General features: G+C 40.1%; 1 protein-coding gene across 1 annotated transcript; it reads left to right on the top strand.

Moving 5' to 3' along the window:
• Nucleotides 1-209: 209 nt before the first annotated feature.
• Nucleotides 210-5,631, top strand: ZNF281 (zinc finger protein 281). Its single transcript, XM_054834263.1, has one exon. The coding sequence runs from the start codon at nucleotides 482-484 to the stop codon at nucleotides 3,113-3,115; it is 2,634 nt and encodes an 877-aa protein (XP_054690238.1). The 5' UTR covers nucleotides 210-481; the 3' UTR covers nucleotides 3,116-5,631.
• The last annotated feature ends 17,891 nt before the right edge of the window (nucleotides 5,632-23,522 follow it).

The following is a 23,522-nucleotide window of genomic DNA, read 5'->3' as shown; positions in this document are numbered from 1 at the left end:
CTCCGGGACGCGGCCCGATGACCAGGCCTTCTGCGGCGGCGCCCACCAACATGGCACCGCAGCCCCCCCCCCCCCATGCGAGCGCGGCGGCGACGGTGGCGGCGGGCGGGGGCCCGTCGCGCCTGCGCGCTGCCTGCCTGCTGGCTGCCCGGCCGGCCGGGCCGTACCCAGCGTGCCGCGCGCCGCGCATGTGCAGTGCGGGGCGCAGGGGCTGCTAATTCCATTGTGGAGCGGACGCGGCGTTATTTTTAACTGGAGGCGGCGGCGGCGGGAGCCGTAAGTGCAGCCCGGGCCGGGGGCCGCCCGTCGGCGCGGGTGGGGGTGGCGGCGATGCGCCCGGGCGGCGGCTGCCGGGCCGCCGCGGGAGCCAGCCGCTGAGCGGGCGCCCGCCAGCGAGGCAGCGAGCGGTGTCCGGCGGGCGGGCGGCGGGTCCCGCAGCCCCTCTGGGCCGCGCCTCCTCTCCGGCCCGCCTTCCCGGGGGATGAAACTCGGCAGCGGCTTCCTCGGCGGCGGCGGCAGCAAGAGGGCGGCGGCTATGGAGCCCACCTTCCCCCCCGGCATGGTTATGTTCAACCACCGCCTGCCCCCGGTCACCAGCTTCACCCGGGCGGCCGCGCCCCCCCCGGCGGCCCAGCACCCCCCGCAGTGCGTGTTACCTCCGGCCTCCGCCGCCGCTTCCTCCACGGCGACGGCCGAGCCCCCGGCGCCTCCTCCCCCTCAGGACATGACTTTCAAGAAGGAGCCGGCGGGGGCTTTCCCCTCCGCTCCCTCCTCCTCGCAGAGGAGCCCCTGGGGCTTTCTGCAGTCCCTAGTGAGCATCAAGCAAGAGAAGCCCAGCGAGCAGGAGGAGGAGGAGCAGCCGCAGCACCATCACCACTATGGAGGGCTCTTCGGGGGAGCAGGGGAGGAGAGGACCCCCGGCCTGGGGAGCAGCAGTGGGGAAGGAACCGGCCAGAGCGTGATTCAGGACCTTAGCCTTCTTCACCACCTGCACCAGCATCCCCACCGAGACCTGTTACTGAGTGGCAGAGGTGAGGGCGCCCTTGGGAGCTCGGGTGAGCCAAAGCATGATGCCCAGGTCAAGAAGGCTAAGAGGCCAAAGCCAGAAACTCAGGGAATCAAAGCCAAGCGGAAGCCAAGTGCTTCATCCAAACCCCCCCTGGTGGGAGATGGGGAAGGTGCTATTGCGTCCCCCAGTCAGAAACCTCACGTCTGCGAACACTGCAGCGCTGCCTTCAGGAGCTCCTATCACTTGCGCAGACATGTGCTCATTCACACGGGGGAGAGGCCTTTCCAGTGCAGCCAGTGCAGCATGGGTTTCATCCAGAAGTACTTACTGCAGAGGCACGAGAAGATCCACAGTAGGGAGAAGCCTTTTGGGTGCGACCAGTGTAGTATGAAGTTCATCCAGAAGTACCACATGGAAAGACACAAGAGGACGCATAGTGGAGAAAAGCCATACAAATGTGACACTTGTCAGCAGTATTTTTCCAGGACTGATAGACTGTTGAAGCACAGAAGAACATGCGGTGAAGCCATAGGTAAAACAGGTGCTGGAATGGAGCCCGGATCATCAAATAACATGGGTAACTTGGCTGCATTGTCTCAGGGAAATACAAGTTCCTCAAGGAGAAAAAGTAAAACAAAAAGTATATCCACTGAAAACAAAGGAAATAAGTGTAGCAGCAAAGTAACTGAACCTCAAGTTACAAGTAATGTGGCCATGTCAAATTATGCAGTTGATATTCCTATTGTGTCTTCCAGTGGTGGGCTAGTTGGCACGGGTGTAGAAGAACTTCAGAAAAAGGTGCCAAAATTGGTCCTGAAAAAAGGAAGCAGAAAACAGGCAGACAAAAATTACCTTAATTTTGTATCACCACTGCCAGATATTTTGGGGCAAAAACCACTGTCTGGGAAACAGAGTGGCTCTCTAGGCCTAGTAGCCAATACTGGTGTAGAAACTATTGGCCTTCTCCAAAGTACAGGTGGTAAACCAGGTCAGATAAGTAGCAATTATGATGATGCCATGCAGTTTTCAAAGAAAAGAAGATACTTGCAAACTGCAAGCAGTAACAGTGCCTTTTCAATTAATGTCGGACACATGACTTCCCAACAGTCCGTCATCCAGTCTGCAGGTGTTAGTGTTATGGATAACGAAGCTCCATTATCTCTTATTGATTCAGCATCTTTAAATAATGAAATAAAGTCTTGCCACGACAAGTCTGGGATTCCTGATGAAGTCTTACAGAGCCTTTTGGACCAGTACTCTCACAAATCAGAAGGCCAGAAAGAAGATCCATTCAGTATAACTGAACAGCGTGTGGACTTGCACACCTCAGGAGAACATTCAGAGATGGTTCAGGAAGAAAACTTGAGCCCAAACTCTCAAACAGTTTCAAATGATAAGGCAAGTATGTTGCAAGAATACTCCAAATACCTCCAACAAGCCTTTGAAAGAACAACCAATAGCACTGGTTTTGCTTTTGGACCCAGTTTCCAGTTTGTTAGCTTGTCTTCAACTCTTCACAACCACACTCTCTTTCAAGACAAACAGATATACACTACATCTCCACTTGAGTGTGGCTTCAGCCAATCCGTTACCTCAGTATTGCCGACTGCGTTGCCAAAACCTCCATTTGGGATGTTGCTTGGATCTCAGCCAGGCTTTTATTTGTCTGCTTTGGAGGCTACGCATCAACAGTTGACTCCTTCTCAAGAGCTGGATGATCTCATTGATCCGCAGAAAAACTTAGAGACTTCATCTAACTACCAGTCAACATCTCAAAAACTGACTGGCCAGAAGGAACAGAAAAACTTAGAATCCTCAACGAGCTTTCAGATCCCGTCTCAGGAGTTAACTAGCCAGATAGATCCTCAGAAGGACATAGAGCCTAGAGCAACCTACCAGATCGAGAACTTTGCACAAGCGTTTGGTTCTCAGTTTAAGTCGGGCAGCAGGGTGCCAATGACTTTTATCACTAACTCTAATGGAGAAGTGGACCATAGAGTAAGGACTTCAGTGTCAGATTTCTCAGGGTATACAAATATGATGTCTGATGTAAGTGAGCCATGTAGTACGCGAGTAAAAACCCCAACCAGCCAGAGTTACAGGTAAGGTCCCGACTGTGATCAGGCTGTGGGGTCTTCTTAATGTAATTTTGTTTTACTTTGACAACACTGCCATTGGAATGTTTCTACACGGTCCTATTAAGAATAATGTAACATGCCCTTTCAATGCAACTTTTCATATTTAGTTTATTTTGTTAGCGTGATTTTTTTAGATCTGTTTATTACGGTTTTTAATCAAAAAATCAATAGATTAAAATAGTGTTTTTGTTCAAGTGACAGTGTTTAGCAATCAAATTTACATTATATAGATTGTCAGGGAATAGCCCAAAAGTTTAAAATGCAAAAATTTAACTTTGTTCCTAGGACTGAGGTTTATTCTAATTGCTTTACTCTCAGGAAAGTGTAACGAAGCATGGGAATTCTATGCACCACTAGTGTATTGGAACTTCCAATTTACAGATAGTGACAAATATATCTCAGCTTTTTGAGGAAGGGATCTATGACATTTCAAATTGCTGTCTCTTATGTCTGGGCCGATCTGAAAGAATTTTGCTACCTAAATCTTGATGTTTTTAAAGTACTCCTGTTCTTCCAGGTGATGCTCATTCCAGGCAGGTGGAGCAAATATTCTTGGGTCTATACTAAGAGCCCAGAATGGTAGCTTTAATATAAACAATAATGTCCCCAGAACTCCTGTGTAAGACTGTAATTCCATGAAGAGATTCTGTTGACACAAACCATGAGAACAAAACGTGTGTGTCTGGTTCATGTCACTAGAACCCCAACTTGAAACTACAGTCATAATCCAGATATGCTTTTGGGATGCATTATTTATTATACATGGTTCAAAAAAAGTTGATCTCTTGCTCTTCCCCTTTTCCACATTCTTTTAGTGTATAAGGTTCCCTCTCTTTTGTTGTGCTCCCAATTATTCCAGACTTGATCTTGGGTGTTTTTCCCCGCCTTAATTTACACCTTTTCTTCCCCTTCTTCCCTACACACTCCCTCTCTCTCACCTCAACTTAATAGCGAGCATTTAAAAAGATTTACATTCCAGAAAGTGCATATCTTATGTACTTTCTGATGTCTTACGACATCAGATTATGAACAGTAAACACCCACACACGTTTTAGAATTATGTCAAGGTTTCCATGTACGATAAGAAATAATATACTCCCAATTGTACATACTAAGGCCCCTGTCCTGCATCAGGGTCGGCTGACGTGGACCCCTGTGCCCAGCAGTGCACCAGTGGTGTCACTGGAGCTCTCTACGGATGTCGGGGTTTGCAGCAGTTCATCATTGCAGGCTTTTAGGGCCTAAGGCTGCAATTCCATCAAAGGCTTCTGGTGATGACATCAACTACAAAAGTAGAACTTGAGTGGCTTGTTAGTATCAACAGAACTTTTCTTTGGAATTATTGCCTTACTTTATGTATATTTTGTGGTACATTATTTATTATATGTGAATCCTGATTAATGCCTGTGGAGCCACGGAAACCTGCTAGAAATACTGGTGGCCATTCAAAGCTGCTGAAAGGCAGTGGCACTGCTCTGAACCACTTTTTTGCAAATGTATTTTTTGATTAGTTTTTTAATGTAATTTTGGTGATGTTTATGCTGATGGTTTTTTATGTACTCTTGGTGATGTTTCAGTCTTACGTACTTTTCTGGTGTCAGGAAAGTACCAGTGGTTGTTTGCAGTCTTATTGTGTAATCAGCCTATTACAGGCTTCCATGTATAATAAAGTTATTAACATTGTGCAAGTGTAAAACACTTCTGTTATGAAAGTGGTGTATTATTAAACGAATTGTTACAAAAATCCTGGGTAATTTCTCCCGTTGTCCCTCACCACTAAAAATTGAAACCTGAGCCCACTTGTAATCTCTTTTACTAGGTGATCTATCTTTTTTTTTCTTACTAATCTAGAGGTTGTTCTCATAGAGTCCATGTAACTCCATTAACTTTTTCTTTATACTTGATTATGTATTTCACCCTATTTCAGTTTAAGTAAGCAAACAACAACTGTTTTCTAAACACAGAACCCAGCCTGTTATCAGGGATGAAATAGTCCATAACCACTGTGTTGGTTTTTTCAGTACCTTTTTCTTTTGTTTTACAGAGGTTATAATTTACATTCTTTATATTGTGTGTACTAGAAGTTGCATATGTATTGTTCTGGCTGTTTGCTTTAACTTAATGCTAATAAAACCCATTATTCACAAAATCATAAAGATATCAATTCTATTATCCAGTCACACTTTTGAGAACCTATTAAGGAAACATTATGAGATTAAATTTTGGGAAGGAACTTACTGGCATGTTTTCAGCTTTTCTTCCTTCAGTTTCTTTTTGGGTCAGATAATCTGAATGCACTATTTTAGAAATCAGGGCTCGCTCTCATACCTTTAGCTTCCAAGGCAAAGACTAACAAATTTCCTTAAGTTAAAATGTTTGTACAACCTCATCTTCTTAAATTGTGTCTTTTTATATATGATTTTGGTTAAAAAAAAATGCATATTGTTAACTTCAAAGACATTTTGTAATTGCTGGAAATCCAGAATGACGCATATATAATACAATTTTGTTCAAAGTAAAGATTTTAGAAAGTCTTCTATCTGGGTTTTTTTGTTTGTTTGTTTTTCTTCTTCCTGCTCTAACTTCTGCATTATAAGGAAGGCCTAGTAAAAATAGTATTATAGCAAAATACTTACAAGTAATCTGAAGATAATTTGTGGACTCCTTAGTCTGTATTTTTCTTCAGCTTTGCGTGTGAATATGAGAGTAGCAGTGCTGAAAGTCTCAAAATGCTTGAAAAGTAGTGTGTTGAAGAACAGAAAACAGCAATTTGAATCAAGGTAATGACGTGGACAAGAGAAAAATTGTTGGCATGCTGAAAAGCAAATAAGGATGAAAACTTTCCAAAGTAAATATGAAATATGCTTAATGTTTAATATTTGGAACATTGCTAGGAATAATTTCAGAAAATCTGAGGAGGAAATTAATGGAATTTTGTATGGTCTCTCCACAGCTTAGCAGCCATTCAAATATGTTTCTAAATAGAACAGAACTAGACCTTCTCCTAATTTAATATGGAGTTCAAATGTATTTTTCTTTAAATAATGATGCTTAAGCATATGATAAAATGCATAGAAATCAGGGTATAGCTTTGTCTGCTAGGTATTAGAGCTACGTAGTAAGCAGTAGTAACTCACATGGACTAAAGGTCTATTTAGGGCTATGTGGCAGTGAGAGAAGGAAAAAGGAAAGCAAAATGACCCTTGAATTTTTTTTTCCACTTCAGTTCCTGTTTTAGTTTTGTGTTGTTTTTATAGGAATTACCGTAGGAGAACGATAACCTGTTTCCTACCACTAACAGGAGCGTAAAGAATTTGATATACATGATGATAGAAAATTGTACATAAACTGTTACTCTTCTTATAGTAGCTCACAGAAGTTTGGAACCAGTGCATTATGGTACCCTGACTTGTGAATGTGTCTGTGCGCCCCAAGCCACTAAAAGTGCTTATCTGACCTGCCTGCAGGTGATCTAGAAGAGCTAGATAAAATTTGTAGTAGTTCCTGTATTATTTAAATTGGACACAGGCTTGTGGGTAGTGGGTGAAATTTTAGAGTAAGAAATTGGTGAAATGAAAGGAGGATGAAAAAAATGTGAAAATACGATGGTGCTAAGGGAGATTACAGTTTCAGGTTTATGGACTACTGAAGAAGAAAAGCTGCCTGATGCCTCATGGAGACCTTGAGAAGATATTGGAATAATTCAACGTATTCCATTAGTGGTTTTTTGTTGCTTCACTTGTTTAGTCTTCCTCCGCGCCCCCCCCCCAATATTATATGCATGAAAACAGTGTATTTGTCTGAATGATACTTCTGCTTTTTTTCCCTACCAACTAGAAATCAGTGTTGTTCATGTGAAGCTGCAGTTATGACTGTGGAAATGTTTGTTATACCTGAGAAGATACATGTGAGAATGTGTAAGTTACTACCTCGCTGTTTTTTATTGTATGTGTTGAAGGGAGTCAGGTCACTTTAAAATGGAAGATTCTGTTTTCAGCCCCTGCTGACTACCAGCTTTAATCATTTGGGCTGGAATTTTCCAGGCACTGTCTGTCTCACTCCACACGCTATCTTTCTCTGGGAAACTTCTGCAAAAATTGCTCACGTATTTCCTAAAATAAGATTAAGGAAGAAAACTTTCTTGTTTCACTGGCATTTTCATCCCGTGCTTTAAAAACAAATCAGAATCACTCACCCACCCAAGCTAGGACTTTAGACTAGGTGGATAGGTGTGCCTTGTTGAATGACTGTTCTGGAAAACCTGATAATAATCAATTCAGAGCTTGAAAATGCTTTTACATTCAGAGATTTGAAAGTTTGGTGGCTATATCTCTGAAGATGACCCCTTCAGCATAACAGATCAGGCTATTACAATTGTTTGCTTTGGTGGTCCAAGTGGATTTTAAGGTGATTTTTTGTGGTGTTTTTTTAATATAAATACTTAAGAAAATATGGTATAGTATTGTGTACAGCATTTGGAACACAGGATATATATACCCTGTTTACCAAATGAACAGCTATGATACGCTTTGTTGTCCATGTTGTTCAAAATGTATTTCTTGTGTCCCCTTTTTCACTTGCAGTTAAAACCCAGATTTATTTCAGTGGTGTTTGTTTTCTCACAAACAGTAATGTCTGACTACATCAAAAAAAAAATTTTTTTTTTCATCTCCTTATACTGATATTCTACTCTTACGGGTTTTATAGATACCAATGCTAAAAATTTCCTTTTGGATGCCCAGTTTCACTTTGATACCTATGATCTGGAGGGTTAGGTACTGGAATTTAATCTCTTTGACGCTGATTGAAGTTGAGTTTCTTGGTACAAGACCCCTGCTGTTTCAAACTGTCCTCATGGAGAGAAACTGAGGAATAGTTACCAGCTTAGTAAATGTGGAATAGCTGATTGTCTAGAATCAAGTAGAAGCTGTGGGACAGAGTCATGGGGTAATTTAATTCTCTAAGGTGACATTTGGGAGCCTCAATCACTAGGTTGTCTCTTCCCTTTTCTTGTGTTCACTGTAAATCTGGGACCTGCAACAAGCAAAACCAGGTTCTGCAGCTAGCAGCCTCATTAAGCATCGTCCTGCTTCATTCTCCGAGTGTTGGCATCCTATTCGTTGTGAATACAAACAGCAAGGCAGTGTTGCTTGGAAAAAATACTGTGTCATCATGTAATCAGTCTGTCATAACGCACATACAAGATGGGGTGAATTGAGGATTAAAAGGAAGACTTAGTTCTGACATTTTTTTAACTTGCAATGCTTGATTCATAAGCTTTATATTAATGTAAGTTTTGGTATGTAGCATACTACTATATTTTCAATATTGATACCATGTTTTGTTTTTATTAAATTTCCAGTGGATTCCCAATGCTGTCCTGAGTAATGGTATGATGCTAAACTAGAAAGCTGCCTGTGTACTTGGGGTCTGCAATTTGATAAAATATTATCTAGCCAGACTCAAAATGAAGTAAGAATTAAGAACTAATTTAAGAATATATTTCTTTGATTATTTTAATATACTTATCTTGCCTTAAAATGTATTTTAAATAGTCTCTTACTTAGTGCTACAAATACCAAAACATTCTGTGAACTAATGAGGCATATAACGGTTATTACGCAGGATCTGCAGCAAGCATCAGATATTCTGTAGTAGCACGTGTGCCACCTTCGATGCTAAAACCTCCTTTATCTAAAGCTAGGTTATTACCATTCAGAATATTCCTGTGTTGTTCTTCAGAAGGAACCTTTACTTTGTGCTGTCAGCAGAAGAGATTTCATTTTGATTTTTCTCAAAGGCCAAAAGACTGGTTGTTTTTAATCCCACAATTTCTCCTTACAGCATGTACTTCTCTGCTTGTACTCTGTTCCCAGTGAATAGGAGATAAGAGTCTTGACTGGGACGTGAAGTGTGCGGGTGCTGGCATATGGTAAGGATGGTTCAGTCTGCTCAAAGATTCTGAATATTTTTTCTGGAGGGGAAAAAATCTCATAGGTGGGAGTTTCTTTGGGTGCTCTTATGTTCAGAGACAAGTAGGAATAAAACCAGGCTGAGACCTATTTCGAAGAGTAGCATTTACAAAGAAATCTATGTGCACCTCCATGAGTGACGAGGTTTAGAATCACTTTCATTTGCTTTCCAGTAAGGGGGAAATACACAGATGTGTAGTAATACATCTTGCATGTTTTGCTGAGGTGCTTTAAATTATGGTGAGTAAAATATGCCTATGGATCTTCTTGTCTATTAAACAAAATGATCTCTAGAATGAAAAAATATCTTATAAAGTGCTTGGTAATACTGGAAAACAAGACTAATAAGAATTAGCTTATGCAGCTGAAGAGGGCATTTATATTGTGTTAGCTGTCTGCTTGGAATTTGGGTCAGGTTGGTGTCAACACATTCATTCCTAGAAGCTCATGGCCCCGTCACGTCTTAAGGGGCAGGAGGCGATCATGCAATCTCGGTGGAAAGAACGTGGCCTTCCTTTTGCAGCTGAGCTGTAGTCAATGACTTTGAAGTATGAGAAACAGCACAGCAAGCTCCTTTTCTTAGAACACTTAAGGTTTTTTTTTAAGACCTGCCATTTCCAAGTATTGATTTGCTTTGTGAAAATCAAATTCAGATATCTGTGCCAAAAATATGCTTTTTCAGGTCTGGCCAGCTTTAGTCCAGAGGGTTATTCAACAGTAATCAATGGAGATGTGTCACTAAAAATATTCAACCTGTTTAGCTTAAGAAATTTGCCAGCTGTGGAAAGCTAGGTCATATTATATCATGAAGCAGTTCATGTACTTGGTCCATCAAACCCTGTAACTAAATGTGTATGCTTGGTGATCTTAGTGTAGAGTTAAATCTGTATCAAACATGTAGATGATTTAAAAGTTTATTTCCTGAGCATTCTTAATTAAAACTTCTTTCCAGGTTTACTTCTACAATAGTCATTTAATCGTAGTCTGGGGAGATGAGGGTGGAACTTGGATTTTTTTGAGAGATTGCAATCATTTTGTGTAGGTATGCTAGATTTTATTATTTTGGAGTTTAGAGAGGCACGTTAGAGTAAAAGTTTCATAATTTGTTTTACATGGTTCTGGAAATCATATTTCATGCGTGGATGGCAAATGGAATAAGACTGCTGGTAGTTAAAATCATCAATTTTTACTAGTCTTAACACCATATTCTGATGCTTGCATGTTTTGTTCTTCTTACAATGAAACTGAATTAAAACCTCTGAGAAAGCAGTCCTTCTAATATAGCATAATGAAGTCTTTAAATGGGTACAGTTGTAGGTCATCATGAATAGGAATGCAGTGACCTTTTTCTTGACAATGAAGCTGACACAAGCTTCTCAAAGAGCTGTTCTTTTTTATTATTATTTCTCCGCCAGAAAGGACACAAATAAAACAGAGGATCCCCCTTTTCCCATCAGTGAACAAAATCAAAAGGTTAGAAAATGTATTGTAAATTGTCAGTTTGCAAAATCTAGAAATAACATGGTGTTCCTTCTCAATATAGATACTGTTACAGGAGTGGTGTGTGGAAAGGGGTCGGGAAAAGAGGGAAAGTAGAGACACCATATGACTGGTAAAGGACCTTCTGGTTTCTTAAGGTACTCTGTAATAGTCTGGTTTGATTTTTGGATACACAGCAGTGAGGGATTCAGAATTACCAGTAGCTGCTTATAATTTTGAATCTAGAAAAGTCACAGATCTTCCTGTCATTCACTTTCCAGTCACTCTTACGTGTATCTGCAGGCTTGTAATGCAGTGTGGTGAAATATAGGAAGGCTCAAATTTCTTGGTGGCCTGTATAAAGAAGCAAAGCATTTCCAACGTAAATGTTGTGGCTGTTTCCTAATGGGGAGACCCTGTTGCTCCATCCAACTTTAGCAGAGGTTTTTGAATTGTAGTGCTCAGCAATTTTCTTTAACCATAGAGAATCATCTGTCATTCTTAAATAACGGCACTACCTGCTAGTTTAGGACTTTCTCAAGGTTTCAGCAATGTCGATCTGAATTGTGCTGTCTCTTGTAGAGCAGAGGCCTGTGTAGCAGAGTGCGATGAGGGTAATGAATGGACATTTGTCCTTTTTTGTAAGAAGTCATGTCTATAGAACTGGTTGTCTATGATCAGATAATGGTAACTTTTTTTTTTATCCTGTAATGGAGTAAAAATAGGAAATAGGTTGTTGGACTCTTTGTTTATTTCTAGGGGTTTTTTGTTTGTTTGTTTAGTCAATGACCTTAATACATGTTCTTTTGAAGAGCAGGTTGTTTCCTCAGTGATGGGTGTTACTCCCATAATGCCACAGCCTGGGGGAGCTCCTGAATCAGGGCCTTTGGGAGTGTGCCTCTTGGAGAATATGCTTCATCAAAAGGATGGCTGTTAAAAAAAAAACCCACAAAAAACCCAGGGAAGTTTAGATTATACACATTATTTCGGAGCTATGTAAACTAAAAGAGTGAAACAGCAGTTACCATGTAATATTACAAGTCCTTAAAACATATTCCAGGAAAACAATATGCTACTACTCTATAAATGGATCTTCTGTACAGTGAGAAGTGATTTTAATATGCGAAGATCAAAAGATGTGGAACAGCACGTTAATAGTTTGGTTAGAAAGATTTAGTTAACTTGTTCTCCTCTACAAATAAGAAGATGTACCCATAAAGCTTACTTTATAAGCTGGGACCTGACTAATTTGATACCAGAACCTTTTATTTTAGCAACTTCATGTCAAATTCTCTGGGGGGTGGAAAGTAGAAACAATGATTTGTTTTTTTCCAGGGGAAAAAGTGTGCCAAGGAGTGAGGTAAATTCTTAGCAAAGATCAAGTGCTGTGCAGTTTCTGGAAAAGTTATGGTATATCAATGATTTCTACTTGTTTACCTTAACATGCTAATATGAAACAACAAAACCATACTCAGCCCTGAGGAGGACTTGGGGGTGTTGATTGATGGGAAGCTCGACATGAGCCGGCAGTGTGTGCTTGTAGCCCAGAAAGCCAACCGTGTCCTGGGCTGCATCAAAAGAGGTGTGACCAGCAGGTCGAGGGAGGTGATCCTGCCCCTCTACTCTGCCCTTGTGAGACCCCACCTGGAGTACTGCGTCCAGCTCTGGGGGCCCCAGTACAGGAGAGACATGGAGCTGTTGGAGAGAGTCCAGAGGAGGGCCACAGGGATGATCAGAGGGCTGGAGCACCTCTCCTGTGAGGACAGGCTGAGAGAGTTGGGATTGCTCAGCCTGGAGAAGAGAAGGCTCCAGGGAGACCTAATTGTGGCTTTCCAGTACCTGAAGGGGCCTACAGGAAAGACGGAGAGGGACTGTTTATCAGGGAGTGTAGTGACAGGACAAGGGGGAATGGGTTTAAGCTGAAGGAGGGTCGATTTAGATGAGATGTTGGAAAGAAATTCTTTACTGTTAGAGTGGTGAGGCACTGGACCAGGTTGCCCAGAGAGGCTGTGGATGCCCTATCCCTGGAAGTGTTTAAGGCCAGGTTGGATGAGGCTTTGGGCAACGTGGTCTAGTGGAGGGTGTCCCTGCCTGCAGCAGGGGGGTTGGAACTAGATGGTCTTTAAGGTCCCTTCCAACCCAACCATTCTATGATTCTGTGAAACCAAACCTGCAAGCTGCCATGCCTAGTGTTTAGCAGGCTAAAGAAGTAGGCTGACAGGAGTCTCATGAAGTTCAGCGAAGTAAAATGCTCAGTCCTGCATCTGGGGAGGAATAGCCCTGTGCACCAGTACATGCTGGGGGCCAACTGGCTGGAAAGCAGCTTTGCTGAGAAGGACTTTGGGGACCTGGTAGACAACAAGTTGACCAAGAGCCAGCAATGTGCCCTCGTGGCAAAAAAGGCTAAACAGTGTCCTGGGGTGCATCAGGAGGAGCATTGCTAGCCGTTGAGGCAGGTGTCCTATTCTACTCAGCACTGGTGAGGCTACATCCTGGGCTCCCCAGTACAGGAGACAGACAGACTTACTAGGATGAGTCCAGCACAGTGCCACAAAGATGATTAAGGGGCTGGAGTCTCTTTGATATTAAGAGAGGCTGGGAGTGTTCAGCCTGGAGAAAAGGAGGCTCAGTGGGATCTCATCAATGTGTACAAATACCTAATGGGAAAGAATGAAGACAAAGGAGCCAGACTCTTTGCAGTAGTGCCCACCAATGGGACAAGAGGCAATGGGCACAAATTAAAACACATGAAATTCCATCTGAGCACAAGAAAACACTTTTTTTGCTGAGAGGGTTGTCAAACACAGGAATAAGTTGCCAGAGAGATTGTGGAGACTCAGTCTGTGCAGATTTTAAAGCCCAGCTGGACATGGTCCTGGACAGTCTGCTCTAGCTGACCTGGCTTGAGCAGGGGATTTGGACAAGATGACCTCAAGAGGTCCTTTCCAACATCAACAATTCTGTGATTCTCTGTAGTTTTGTTTGATCATTGGTCTGTGCCAAACAGCAACAACAGATTTTATGCTGAGGAGACAGTATTTGTCTGTAGGAAGTAGTACAATGGGATGTCTGAAAGTGCATTGTTCAATGGAATAGATGGGCTAGAGAATTCGAGACGTTGGGGATCCTACCACTATGTAATGTTAAGTGTTGTTTCAGATGTCTAGCTTAGACACTTGAGTCTGCTTTAAATTGCAGGCATTTTCCATGGCAAGTTTTCCTTAGTCTTTTAGTGAAGATTAAGAAGAAAAGAGAGTGAAAGCATTTTGAAATAAAATCCTATTTGCTTCTTTATATTTTACTAACTTTCCTTCTTTCCTTTCTTGTTAACTGTAGAAGTTTACCATAGGGAAGCATCTAGCTGACACTCATTTATGTGATTTGGGAGATGGGAATTGCTTTTTTCCCTCTTCTCCCCCAAAGTCAGCCTAAATGGCCTGGCTTGAAGCTGCTCTTGTTCAAAGCTCATGCAGGAGAAGAGAAAAAAGCAAAGCAGGAGAATGCAGCTTCTGGTTTTGGTTCAGACTTTAACTTGAAATCTTTCTGCTGGAGAAAGGCAGGCGCAGAGCTTTATCTTATCAGTCTGTTGATAAGTTGTAACAGCATTAGGCTGTTTCAGTCATTGCTGTTAGCTGTTGTTCTGGTCACGGGCTTGGTTGTTGCAAAAGATTGTCTTGACTGGTTGAGCCAGATTTTTTTTTTTTAAACAGAAAGAAAAAATGATTAAAAAGGATGGGGATTAAAATGTATATAGTGAATGGATGACAGCAGGAACGTAAGTTTTGTATTCCAGATGTTTTTCAAGGCTTAATCAAAGCTGGATATTACAGCAATATAATTTTGATCGTCTTCAGTGGGTTTGGTCTGGCTGTTTCTTGGGATCAGGGCAGTAATGCTAAATGATGTTGCAGTGAATCCTGTGTTTCCATGTGGTGGTAGAGTTATCAATGATAAGGGAAGTTTCATACTTTTTGGACACCTGTGGTAGGACTAGTTTTAAGTATAGGCTTTTACCAGAGGTCAGTATTTTTCTGGTATACCAGTTATAGGCCTTTCATTTCTGTGCCCTACGCTTCTTTTGTTTGTTAGACTTGATTTCATCACAGTCCTTGGGTTTTATCAGTGGGTGTTGTTTGGACTAACTCAATATTTCCATCTTCAACTTTTCTGGCTTCTATAAACAGTAAATCTTTGTTGGTTTATGCTTACAGATATATTTTTCTTGCTTTTAAACCCTCTTCAGTGCATACTCTGTGTGTACTTAATTTGTCACGTATACATAACGTAAATGCAGTAAAAAATTTTGTGAAAATCCCTGATTCTATGAGATGTTGCAATAGAAAGATGTTACATTTTTTGTATTTTTTTTTTTAAAAGGCTCAGTACTGGACTAAAGTTGCACTAAAGTGTTAGAGGATACTATCCTCTTTAAGATGCAAAGCCATATTATTGTTGAATGCTGTGATTATTGATTTTTATGAAACTTTTTGCTCTAATAACATGGAAAGCCAGCCTTTTATTCATGCGTGTCAGTCTTTAATTACTGAATTTAGGGAGTTTGTTAGAAAATATTTGTCAAGTAGTCTCAGGATGAATTTATGGCTTCCAGTTGTAATCTTTATATTCTTGTGCAGTTTTTCTGTATATGTTTTTCCTGGTGTTTTCGGGGGGGCTTGTTTGTTTGTTTGTTTTTTAAGATAGCAGGCTGGGAAAACAGGCAAAATGCCACAAAGTGGACTTTCTATTGATGTTCTTCTAGTTCAGCAGCAGGTCTGAAGCCCTTGGATGACAAGGACCATTGTCATTTGAGCTAGCAGAGTAACTGGTGGTAGTAGCTGATTTTCACCCTCCCTGGAACACAACCAGTGGAGAAAACAGCTTTGCTAGTTGTTTTCACAGGTAGATGCTGATAACTTAATAATGGTGGACTTGGTTATTTTGATTTTTATTGTGGACCAGGAAGCAGTAACTCTAGCAGATGGACACTTGTTATCTCGGACTTGACCCTTGTTCCTTCTACCTTGTTTCCATTCTGCTTCTCTTACTGCAGTTCTTAACTCAGTAAGCAAATACCACAGTTGTCTCATTCAGATCTCCCTGCTCTACAAGTCTTTACTTCTCTCTTGGCTCCCACTTTGCTAATTCCATCATCTTTTACGTGTACCCTTCTTTTGCTGTTGTAGTCTTGTTATTTCTGTTCCCGTGTTCCTTGCCTGACCAGTTTCTGCATCCAGCTACACGTTCTGTTCTTCCCGCCTGTTCCAGTTTCACCAGAGTCCTTGGCCCTGTGTGCTATTTGCTTTTGTCTGTGTATAGATTTTATTTCTTCTGCATGAGATGCAGAGGATTGGTATTTGCTTGCCACCTGGATGTCTTACTGCTGTCGTGGTACAGAGCTGATGGATAATTTGGTTTTACCCCTCTTGGCAGGGCAGAAGGCATGTATTCTAGCATACAAGAGGAATAGGGTCAGCTGCAGTTTTTCAGAAAATTATATTACGTGGACGAATTTAGGTAGATTTTCTTGAAGGTAACAGCAGTGTACCCCTGACACAAAGGATACATTCCTATTGAAACTCAATTGTCTTTGTGAGTACTAAAGATTTCCAAAGAAAAAGCCTTATTTTCTTAATTTTTTTCCCCCATAGTTAAGACAATGTATTTTTCATTACCGCTCTTAGAAGTGAGCAGGGCTTTCTGAACAAACACTGTACATATTTATTGTCATACACATGTGTGCACAGAAAGCATCTGACAGCGTCAAATGTGGTTGATGAAAATGTCAGCCGGTGTGATCAGCTTTGCAATCACAAGCTACGGACAACAAGATCTTGAAAGGTTTTGGGGTAACGTTTTAGAAGGCAAACTATATGCTATTAATTAGAGTGTAGTATATGAGTTGAAAGGCAATGCAGATGGACTGGACTTTTTACAACTACCATTGAAGCATCAGGAATTGCATTGCCTCAGGCAAGTTATGTGACCAGATACAATAGCTAGTTTATCTGATGTTGCAAGTTCCATATTCCTATAGATGAGCTAGTGCTACAAATTATCCAGTTATAATACAATAATCCATCAGACATCTACCCCTTTTGAAGGCTATTTAATTGAATGCACTGCAGTATAAGCAAGCTGTATGGTTACATATATGGAAGTCCCAGAAGAATGTGACTTGCTGGTTCTGTTGCCCCTCCGAAACTATTTTTTTTTTTTTTTTTTCTATTTGCAGTGGAGGATTTTAGCAGGATATTTAATTCTAGTAAACATTTGACTTTTCTAAACATCTGTATATAAAGTAAATACCAAATTAATTCCCCGTGTCTTTCTTTAAAATAGTTGGAGCTTTATGGAGGATATGTAGGAAAGGCACCTTCCCCTTCTAGTAGTACCCGCAGCCGGAAATTAGTTTAGGTTTGCATGTTAAGTTGGTAGTATTGCGTAGATGAACTACTGCAGGGAATACTGAACAATAGTTGAGAAGTGTAACTATAACTGCCCAGATAATGAATTAAATGCTTGCACAGTCTTTCTGAATAAATATGATGATGATGATGATGTCAATTGTATTTAAAAGGTATTTTTAAAACCATTTTAATAAAACTTCCATGAACTGTTATTGCGAGTTAAACCCAATGGACTTAGTTTAAGTTGAGGAGTTATCTATTTTAAGGTAAATGGGAATAACCTTCTCATATTGCAGACTGAGCACAGGAAAGATGTTATGGTTTAGTTTGATTTAAAATTTTATTGTAAGCTAAAGCAGTGCATGACATACAATCGTGTATACACTTTTCAGTCTGTCATAAGCACTGTGTCATTGGCTGGTGCAGAGTGCGAGAACAGTGTAGATAAGCTTGGTAGGAAATGGTATTTTTATTCCATCTTTTTTGTGATGAAAGAAGTAACAGTGCGAGGGATTTTATTTAGGCTTTTGCACTGTCAGTGGTGTTCTGTTCTGAGGCCGCGTTTTGAATGCTCTGAGGTGGCACTGTTACTGAAGGAAGCCAGCCTACCTTCTGCAGTCTTGGTTGCTTGCTCTCCCCAGCACAAAACAGAAGGCTCATTTTTCACATAAATCACACCTTCATCCCAGTCTTTGCAGCCTACCAGAATCGTTACCCTGGCACAGGTGTGGGGGGGGCACTGAATAGGACAGGGCTAGTGTTTTTCTGTGACAAACTCAATTTAAATTGATCGTCAACATGTTTTTCCATTTTTTTTCCCATTAATTTAATTGCTGATTGTTCCTTTTCTTTTGTTGTACTCTATCTAGAACTTCAGGTCAGAAGGTCAAGTCTGCTGGCATATTTTCTGTGCCTTCAGAATGGAGTTGCCTCTAGCCCATGCATTCATCTCCCTCCATGTCATGCCGTTAGTACTTTCTCTGATATACTCACTTTAAAAGCAGTATTTATGGTTTAGATACTCTCTTCAAAACATAAACATGAATAATTTAATTTATATGTGACATCACTGTGATATAAACGTATGTAATTATGTATAGTATGCTAGTTATAATGCCTGTTCTTTCTAGCTGATTACACTGTCTTTTTGCTAAATTAATATAAAAGTGAAGAAATGGCAGAGAGCTTCATTTGCAGTTGACCTTTCGAAAGTTCAGTATCGCTGCTTGATGCACGCACCGATTTTTCACTTCTGACAAGAAGAAATCCTATGCCATCCTCATTTATAATGTATAGACCTCTCTTTTCGTATTTATATTATTAAAAATACAGAATACTGTGAGTTCTCAAAAATAACGCAATTCAAGTGCAGAATGTATAGTACCCAGCCTTCTGTATATACAGGTTAGGATTATGGCTATGATCACGCTATCTTAATTACTATGTTGCTACTTTTTGATGAATAATGACTGAAACCTTGAAATACTGGACAACTAAAGACGCTCTGAATTTTACTGGTTTTGACCACACACCCAGTTTTGACAGATCAAGGGAAGGAAAATTAACAGACCTTTTTGACTAAAATTCCCTGATTCCTCAATTATTCCTTCGAATTCTGGTATTCTTGCTGAAAGAATATATATTGTGAGAACCATGAACTTTGTAATTCTTTAAGAGTACAATGGTTGAGTTCTATTTAGACACTCGTCCTGGGTTTTGGCTGGGATAAAGTTAATTTTCACAAGATGCTGGGAGGGGACACAGCCAGGACAGCTGACCCAAACTAGCCAAAGGGATATTCCATGCCATATGACGTCATGCTCAGTATATAAAAGCAGGGGGACTGGCTGAGGAGGAGGGATTGCTGCTCCAGGATGGGCTGGGCACCACGAGCGGCGGTGTGGTACTTAGCTGCCGGCTGGGGCTAAACCACCGTAACACTACACTGGTAAAAGTTAAAGAGGCAAAATAGATTGTGGAGCCAGGTTCTTTGCAAGTTGGCAGCTTTCTCAATTCCAGTAGAAGCACTTGTGCCCATAGTTATGACAACTACTTATATTTTACGTTAGCAGCTTAATTGATTTCTTAAGGAAGGGGATTTCTAAAGTTAATTAGGTCTCTGGAAAATAGATACATTGGTTATAAAAAAATAAATCTCACAGGTGCGTAATTTTGTGATCTTATTGTACTTGTTACATCTCTAGAAGGCCATCTGGTTGTTCTGTGGGGTCTGATCCTGCACATTGTTAGGTGAATGCATAAGTATTATCAGTATTGAGTGTGCATAATTGGAAAGCCTTTTATAGTCTTCTACTTTTAAAATTACCTATAGGTTGTATAGCTGTTAAAGGATAGTGAATGCATAAACCATATTCCTGAATCCCAAATATAACTTACCTGGCTGTTTTCTTGCCTCAAAATCTGATTTAGTTTACAAGATTTTATTAATAAGCTTCAATTTAAGTTTTCAGTTTGATATTTTTCAGATTATCTTACATTAATGTAGACTGCAATATTTAGGATTACAAATACAGCTTTATTTAAATGAAATAGCTTTCAGTGAAATTGCATTACCTTTCCATTACTAAACACAGATTTATATTTGGGGACTGGAACACTGAAGATCTCTAAGCCCAATGTTATAAATGGGAATGTTTCCACTAGCTAATATTTATGCTTTTTCTTATTTTCTGAAAGGTAATATTACTTGTTAGATACTCATAGTGAAGAGTTGAATATCCTTTTCTTTGTATGAAAGTGTAACAGTCTTCCTCTGACTGATTGTGCAGTCATGACATAGCTGAGGTGAAGATCCAACTTCAAACATTGCAAGATAAATCATTTCCACATTCTTGCTTAAGTGGCTATTTTAGTGTAGAGAAGCACATTTTCTGTTGAGTGCTAATGCCGCTGTCTCCTTGACCCAAGGTCTTAACTATTTTGAGCAACATGGATTTGGTAGTTAGTGTAAGAAAGAGTTTGTAAGTAAAACAGTTGTGTCATGTAGAAATTTTGAAATTTCTGTACCTTGTGGGATTGTCCATTGATAAAAGCATTGATTGAATGAAATGTGCTTTATACAAGGTGTTAACAGACGTATATTCTTCCTTCTTATTTATAGAAACTGGGAGGGGAGAAGGGGGGAGCTGGGACTGCAGCCGTGTGTAGGCTTGCCTAAGGGACATGGCAGAAAGGAATATGTTTCTCAACTCATTATTTTGCCCAGCTGCTTTGCTCTCATTTTCAGCAATGAGATCTATTAGCATAGGCATTCTATTTTTTGCTAAAAGGGGAGGAAGTAAGAGAATTTAACATTGCTTAATGGAAACAAGACTGTAATTTTATTTTAATTTTGCTGTTTAAAGGCAGCCTAGCAATTTACTTATGAGAAACAAAGCCGTGGAATTGTTTTTGTGGTCTTAACAGATAAATTTCTAGAATTTCATCAACCAGCGATGCTGGTTAAACTTCAGTAGCTTTATTGCCACTAGGAATATAATGTAATTAACTACAGTTAGGTACGCTTAACATGAGCTAAAGCTACAGCCATTTGTTCTTTCTATGTGCCGGCTCTGAGATGCGTTACTGCTTTCAATCTGTGTCGCAAGTCCTGTGTCCTGATGATGTTCCCAAGCCCCCCGGGCAGTGGCAGTCCTGTTCCAGAAGAGCCTCTTTCGCCCCTGGGTTGTGCCAGTTCATGGTGTCGAATTTTCCCCCAAGTGCAGAGAGGCCATGACCATCTGAAAGGCCTTCTAGGTTTCAAAGAGGAAGAACATTTGCAGAATCAGGGATAAAGTAGGTACAATTATTCTGCTGTTCATTTGGCTGCTCATTTTTAGTGGCTGCATGAGACCATTCTAAAATTGAGCATTTACAGGGAAATAAAAACAAGGATGCTCTTCCCCCAGTGCTACCTGGTGATTCTCCAACTATTTTTCTAACACGGAGCTGCCCAGCTTTGTTTGCCAGAGTAGAAGGAACATGAGACAAGGTCTCTCTCTGCTTCGTGCTGTTCCTCCCTTTTGCAAGAGTACTCCTGCATCTCTAGAAGAGGTGGGCTGTGTTGAGAAAAGCCTCTTCCTACTTCTATTGTTTCCTCCTCCCAGAGACTAGCCTTGTGAAGGATAGATGGTATTTGGCTTTAAATTAATTTCATTGGTTTTAATTCAAGCAGCAGCTTCAGTGAATGGTTATCAAATACCATCACGCTGCTTACTTTTTAAAGGAAATGGAAAAAGCATCTGAGACAAAGGCACCTGAAATGAAACACTTGATTATCATAGTATACCAAGAATGCACCTTGGAAATATTGTGTGACAGCGTTAAAAATAAAACATAGACTCCTTTAGTCCTGAGCATTTAAAAGTAAATGGCATAAAACTGAGGAGAATAATATCTTGCAATAGGTATTATTTTAGTAGTGTGTGTAATAAATGTGAAGTTGTTATTTAGTAATGCGAACAATAATGTTGGCAATAATAAGGATGCATAACGATAGTCCAGCAGTATTTTCTGGCTGAGGGTACCAAGGGAAAAACTTTTATTACTCCACAATTGGTAAAAACCATAAACAATTCTTTATATATTTTTCTCTTTATTTCTCACTTCCTTCAAGGTCCCTGTCAATCAACTATTACTATGCTCCTTTATGTCAGGGTATTATAGGCCAGACTTTCAAAGCTACTCATGGAAGATTAAGCTATGTTAAAACGATTTGCTTAAAGAAATTCCTTAGCGGCTTTACAGGAATGCCCAAAGGAGTCAAACATACGTGGACGTGGCAAATAGCTATGTGGCGGAGCATCAGGAACCATAAAGCTGTAAGTATAGTATATTGAATCCTAAATAGAAGCTGAGAAGTTAAAAGCAAGTATGGTGAATGTTTTGTGTAATAAACGTCTTTAAGGATGCACAATAACTGCAGAAAAGTCACTCAAGACCTTGCCTCCCTTCTCATTCCTCTCAGGCTGACATGTACGCACAAAATTAGATTTCACTGAGTGAGAAAACACAATGCTTTTTTCTTCCTTTGTAAAGGTATTCAGTGACACTTGCTTAGCTGCTTCATATGTCTCATCTTTCTTTTCCTCCCTTGAAATGAAAATATTTACAAAGCATCTACAGTTGTATGGAACATGACGAAATTATTAGGTAATTGTTGGGCACAGAATGCTAGGTGCAGTGAATATATACTGAACGTATAAAGCTTCATGTGACAGAATAAGGTAGTAGCTGCAATTGAAGATAAATGTATACTCACACACTCTGCATGGTAATTGGTGAAGTTCTGGTGGTGCTAGTGTCTCCCATTTCCTTCCAACCTTAAAAATGTTCTCTTCATAGTAGAAATGCAATGCTGGTTTGCACTTAATTTAAGATTTTTTTTTTTATTATTTCATTGATTCTAGTAAAAATAAATGTAATTAAAACACAGGACTGGATTCCATGTTTTTAGATGGAAGCTCTTTCAGAGGTATCTGGTCTTTTTATGGCTGTTTCGATTAAACAGTGAAATAAGAGTTAAAACCAGGTTGCACTGGAGGATTAGTTTACAGTTCTCAAGGTTGCTAACTGCAGGTCGTTTGCACCGAAACGATTTTTAACAATTTCTTCAGTGCAAGGAAAAATGTAATAAAGGAATACCTAATTTTTTCACAAAGTGTTTCTGAATATACAAAGTATATTTAGTGTTAATTTGCATATTCAATGTTATAGACCTTTCAGTCATCACAAAGATTTTTCTCTTGAAGTTGATGGTTCCTTTCAGCGTTGCTCTGAAAAGGAAGAAGAAAAAAAAGCATCTTTGAAACAAGTAGTTATAGCCTAAATTAGCATGGACCGAGTTCAATATAGCATAGAAACAGCATGTTCTCAAATTAGAACAGAGGGGAGGATACTCAGCTCTTAAAGTACTTAGTGCAATCAAAATATTTGGTTTGAAATTTTTCTTGCTATGAGAGGAGATTGAGATTTGCAAGGGGCAAATTAGAGGCTAAATATTTAGTAAACCTTATGGTACTTAGAATAATGAAAAATGGAACATTTATTAATTGGACATTAGCATTAATTATTAACATCAATATAAGCATGATTAGGTTGTTATTTGGCATCTTGGACATCCATAAGAATCCTTGAAAATTTGTTTTCATATTTGGCTTAAACTCTACTTTTTTTTTTTCCTTCAGATTTAATACATTTGTTGTAAATTTGTAGGTTTTCAAATGTAGAATTTGAGAGTTTCCTCAGTCTTTCTCTGCATAGCTTCTTGCTTTCTGCTTCCCTCCACTTACCTTGTTCTTACCCTGAATCATCGTCTGCTAAAAGTTCTTGTCTTTACTTTCTCTGCTGGTCCAACTATTATTATGACCTTTGACACACAGAGAAGGATGATTTCTTCTTTTCCTCTGTCATGGGCTTATGTACAAAATTGTGATTGTCTTTGAAGAGAAACTATCTTTTCTTTTGTTGGCTTCAGTTGACTAAAGCTCTGTATTTAAATTCTTAATTGAATTAAGAA

This window comes from Grus americana, chromosome 8 (assembly GCF_028858705.1).
Source record: "Grus americana isolate bGruAme1 chromosome 8, bGruAme1.mat, whole genome shotgun sequence".
In the NCBI taxonomy this organism is placed as follows: Eukaryota; Metazoa; Chordata; class Aves; order Gruiformes; family Gruidae; genus Grus; species Grus americana.
Note: the sequence above shows the minus strand (reverse complement) of the source record. Positions and strands in the feature narration are given on the sequence as shown.